General features: G+C 45.0%; 1 protein-coding gene across 1 annotated transcript; it reads right to left on the reverse strand.

Annotated features, from left to right (window-relative positions):
- Positions 1-226: 226 nt before the first annotated feature.
- LOC112265737 (extracellular calcium-sensing receptor-like) lies at positions 227-4,589 on the reverse strand. The gene is made up of 6 exons (XM_024443292.2): positions 4,375-4,589; positions 3,873-4,161; positions 2,965-3,789; positions 2,289-2,516; positions 1,944-2,067; positions 227-1,467 (listed from the first exon to the last, which is right to left on the reverse strand). The coding sequence occupies exons 1-6, from the start codon at positions 4,584-4,586 to the stop codon at positions 557-559; spliced, it is 2,589 nt and encodes an 862-aa protein (XP_024299060.2). The 5' UTR covers positions 4,587-4,589; the 3' UTR covers positions 227-556.
- Between the last annotated feature and the right edge of the window lie 548 nt (positions 4,590-5,137).

Below are 5,137 nucleotides of genomic sequence, written 5' to 3' on the forward strand. Positions count from 1 at the left end.
CCTGTTTCACCTTCTACAACCACTGATTATTATTTGACCCTGCTGGTCATCTATGAACATTTGAACATCTTGAAGAACCATCTGGCCTTAATGGCCATGTACTCTTATAATCTCAATCTGTCACAGCCAGAAGAGGACTGGCCACCCCTCAGAGCCTGGTTCCTCTCTAGGTTTACTAGGTTTTGGCCTTGCAAGGGAGTTTTTCTTAGCCACGGTGCGTCTATATAAAAATAAATAACTGTGCTTCTCCGAGCATGCACTTCGTATAGCCTAGGACTATAGCCTACGGTATGGATCATTTGATTGAGACCATACTAAACAGCCTACAGACACACTTGATGTTGCGTTTAGTGCGGAGAATCAGAGATGAAGGGCGGCATCGGGCACACATGGAGATATAGCCTAATAAGCAACTCATTCTAAAACAATTAAAAATATTGAAATTACATGACTAGTTACATGATTACTCTTCTGGACTAGATAAAAAACATACTAAAACATCCCCCTGAATTAAATTGAAACCTTTTTCCTCCAGGTCCCTGTTCTGTAAATTACATTATTGTGATTTTACATGACTTTTCCCCATGATGTGTTTTTTTGTATTTTTCTCTGGTTTAAGTAATATGATATAACACTTTGGACCAAATATACAGAAAAGCAACCCAAAACTGGAGGCCAAAATGGCAAATATCTCTACAGCTACTGTGAACTTCCCAGGAGAGCTGACATAAGCTGGTATAAAGGTGATCCAGACTGCACAGAATATGAGCATGCTGAAGGTGATGAATTTGGCCTCACTGAAGTTATCAGGCAGCTTTCGAGCCAGAAAAGCCAGCACAAAGCACAAGAGAGCCAGGAGTCCTATATACCCCAACACAGCCCAGAAACCAATAGCTGAACCCACATCACACTCTAGAATGACCTTTTCAGTGGCGTGGGCTGTGTTTTTGACTGGGACTGAAGGAGCGAGAGCTAACCAGAGAACACATATAACCACCTGTAGGAGGGTACAGCTGAACACACTGATTCTCTGGAGAGGAATAGAGCACTGGGGAACTGTATTGCCTGGCCTTGTGGCCTGGAAAGCTATCACCACCGCTATGGTCTTTGCCAGGACGCAGGACATACACAGAGCAAAGGTGATCCCAAACGTTGTGTGGCGCAACATACAGGACCACTCAGAGGGACGGCCAATGAAAGTAAGAGAACACAGAAAACACAGAGTCAAGGAGAAGAGCAGCAGGAAGCTCAGCTCAGAGTTGCTGGCCTTGACGATCGGAGTCTCTCGGAAACAAAAGAAGATCAATGACACCACTATGGTTAAACACGCTCCAACCAATGAGATTGCAGCCAGGAGGATTCCCATGGTTTCGTCAAATGAGAGAAATTCCACCACCTTTGGGACACAGCGACTCTTGTCTCCGTTGGACCAGAATTCCAGGGAACACTGTGTGCATTTAGCTGAATCTACAAGGAAAACGCTATAGTGAATCTGATCTATAGTCAAGTTGTGTATTATATCCTAGAAGATAACACATTCTACATTTTATGTATCTTTTTTGGAAAGTGGATTTGGTTAGTATCAGTCAGAGCGATATCAGAGGCCGCTAGTGGCCCCCAGAGCAAAAATAAATGTTGCTTAGGGATCCCAGAAGGCTACACTCTTAGAAAAACGTGCTATCTAGAACCTAAAGGGATTCTTTCGGCGGTCCCCATATGGGAACCCTTTCAAGAACACTATTTGGTTCCAGGTATAACCATTTTGTGTTCCATTTAAAACGTTTTCCATAGAGGGTTCTACATGGAACACAAGAGTTCTACCTGGAACCAAAAAGAGTTCAACCTGGAACCAAAAAGGGTTATCCTATGGGGACACCCGAAGAACCCATTTGGAACCCTTTTTTGTAAGAGTATGTGGCCGGCGGTGGTATCAGTTGTCTCACCTGTTAGGTTGCTGATCTCTCCAGCAGCACAGGGGATACAGGAAAAACAGCAGACTGGCATTCCTTTGATCTCTGCTTGGCGGTACCCTGGGAGGCAGCTGTCACTACACACAGACCGAGGCCTCTGAAACACAATACAACACCTGCTCACTCCCTCTTCCTGTCTCTCTCTCTTTACTCCTTCCCTCACATTGTTAAACTCATTGGTTACACAATCATTCAATTAATTCTCACAGTATGTGTCAACAGATTTCTACCATCAATTAAAATATATTTAATGTAACAATCTGTATTTTGTTTAAGTACCTGTACTTGCTACCATGTGTTTTCTGTGTAACTGTGTACCTTTAAGGGATTGCCAGCCCATACAATCTGTATCCCATTCATGGCAAACTGGTCTCCTTTTGGGAGAGAGGCATTGTAATTCCCCACAGTGACAAACACAGTCTCTCCTGCCTGGTCTCTCTGCCAGTTCACCAGCTCATAGATGGCTGTGGGGTCTCCGTTCTCATCAAAATACATTCTCTCCCCAGACTTCATGATGAAGTTTACGTCTCGCAGGTATCTCAACACCTGCATGAGTTAAAATAATCAACATGGATTATAGTGTAATATTCATACACATCACTGTCCCCATGGGAGAATGCTTTTTGGTTCAAGGTAGAATCATTTTTGGTGCCAGGTAGAAGCCAAAGGGTTCCATGTAGAACCCTCTATGGAAAAGGTTTTATATGGAACCCAAAATGGTTCTACCTGTAACCCAAAGTGTTCTACTTGGAACTAAAAAGGGTTCCTTAAAGTGTTCTCCTATGGGGACAGCTGAAGAACCCTTTATGTTCTAGATAGCACCTTTTTTCTAAGACTGTAGATTTCAAGTACTTTAGAAATAACATTGTGTGATTGTAAATATTTAGCAATTTCCTAAAACCTGTCAGTAAATAATCAAATCGGTTTAACAAAATTAATGTTAAATCAGTATAACAAAAAAAACTATCGGTGGCCAATAGAGGCCGCCACTCACCTGTCCTGGCTCGATGCTGTCTCTGTGTGCACAGTTCCTATTCCCACCTTGGCCTTCACCGTGCCTGCAGGTCAGCAGGTCATGTATGGAGTGGGCCACAGCATACACTGCCTTATACACATTATTAGAGAACCTCAGCTCGGAAGTGTCAGTAAAGGGGTTACTGATTTCCTCCAGTCTCTCAGACCCAGAGCACTGCCTCTGCCTAGGCCCACTGTCTTTCTCCTGCTGAGGGGAAAACCTGCAGCTGAACGTGGTCTCCCAGAATTCTCTGAGCAGGGTGTTGTTTGGATCCTGGGCTGGACCGACCCGGAGCAGGAACTCTCTGAGGCCTGGGATCTTAGACTTACTGATGGTGAATCCCAGAGTACCGCTGAGGACAGCAGAGCTCCTCCTAGTGGCCAGGCGATCAATAGCTGTCCAGGACTCACTGCCCACCCACTGCAGCCCGGTCAGGTTCTGGGCCAGTGCCTCCTCCAGCAGAACAGCCATCTCCAACTGGGACAGAAAGGCCACCACAACCTTGGAGCTGGCCCTGCTAATCACCTCAACCACCCTGGCTATCTGCTCCCTGGGGTTGTTCCATAAGATAGCCTCAGAGTACTCTATACACACGTCCTCCAGACTGGCAGCCTCCATGAAGGTCGCCATGCCGTTGTTCCCGTAAGCATTGTCACTTCTAACAGCCCCCACCCAGGTCCAGCCAAAGTATTTGACCAGTTGGGCCAGGGCTCTACTCTGGTAGAAGTCACTGGGGATGGTTCTGAAGAAGGAGGGGAACTCCTTTCTGTTACTCAGACATGCACAGGTGGCTAAGTGGCTGATCTAGATAGAACAGGAGGAATAAGACAATAAGTAATCATTTTTCATCAGCCAGAATTGTTCAACTGTATGTGTGACTTCATTACCACTGGTATTTGAAAAGCTCCTGTGGATCGTGACATCACAATAGTGGAGGAAGAATCAGAGGCACCGATGATGGCGTGGACTGCTGATTGGCCAGAGCAGGTCTTTCCCACCGTCCTCTCCTGACCGTTCATCAGAGCCATAACCGCACGCATGGAAGACAGAGTCGAGCCACAACTATCATATATCCTGTAGCCAAGAGAGATGTTGGGGAGCAGAGAACTGCTGTTATTGATCTCTTCGATGGCGAAGATCATGGTCTGAGCTAATTGAAAATCTATGAGGTTCATGCTGCGGAAACAGAAGGGGAACAAAAAGCATTGCATTAGGTTCGTCTGGTAGAAGATGTGAAACTGCAGAAATAACCATGGTCCGATTTCATTGTCAGGTTTAGTTCTTATTCGAATCTTATGATTCCAATTTTATTTTCTATTTGTCAAAAAAAATGGTCAAGTCAATGACACATAAATCCATCACAGAGACTGGGTGACTGAAAGAGCTTACCTGGAGCAGATGAGAGGAGGTGGTGTGTCTGTGAAGGAGAGCGGGGGCTCTGAGATTTCGGTGTGGATGGTAAAGGCTCCTCCGATAGTCACGTCTCCTTCCTTGGACAGCATAGGGAACTCTGGTCTTCCCAGTATCCGACAGAGAGCCTCCTCTCCCTCTGCCCAAAAGGCTCCTAACACCCCCATCACTACCACCCATAGTAGCTGCATCACACCCTCTCACACACACTCTGTAAAAGGCCTCCTAAAGGAATCAGGGAAGACTGACCCCCACCCCCTAAAATGTCTGGGTTTTATGCATGCTGGAGACTGTGACGCTTTCTTCTAAGCAAATCAGAGAAGGATGAGGTCATAAGGGCTGTGTTTTGGCTGTGCTACTGCCAAAATACACAACACAACAGTTTTATAGCAAATACCATACATTATATATTCAAACTCCTGCATATTTAAGTTTGACCAATGTTGTTATACACATTTTCCTAGTGAGTGATAATGAATACAGATTGTGTGTGTTTTAGGACTGCTAATGTCAGCACACAGTATACAGGTGGATGAAGGTGTCATATTCAAGTCCTTTGTGTGTATAGTTGTGCTTCCCTCTCAACCCTGCATGTTTTCCTAAACCTTAGCCTCCAGATGTAATCTCTCAGTGTACACCCTAATCACCAAACCTTATTAGAAAATAGATGTTCACACACCTTGCTCACAAGTTTTTATGGGATATGGGGTTGCATTCCTAACCAACTTAAAACTGAAATATG

Source organism: Oncorhynchus tshawytscha, linkage group LG13 (assembly GCF_018296145.1).
Source record: "Oncorhynchus tshawytscha isolate Ot180627B linkage group LG13, Otsh_v2.0, whole genome shotgun sequence".
Classification (NCBI taxonomy): Eukaryota; Metazoa; Chordata; class Actinopteri; order Salmoniformes; family Salmonidae; genus Oncorhynchus; species Oncorhynchus tshawytscha.

Bases quoted from the DNA above. Each gene is read 5' to 3' on its own strand.
- LOC112265737 (XM_024443292.2), bottom strand. From the start codon at position 4,586: ATGCAGCTACTATGGGTGGTAGTGATGGGGGTGTTAGGAGCCTTTTGG. The intron at 3,790-3,872 runs GTAATGAAGTCA...TGTTCTATCTAG, and splicing joins GAGCTTTTCAAATACCAGTG to ATCAGCCACTTAGCCACCTG. The intron at 2,517-2,964 runs GTGAGTGGCGGC...TAACTCATGCAG, and splicing joins ACAGCATCGAGCCAGGACAG to GTGTTGAGATACCTGCGAGA.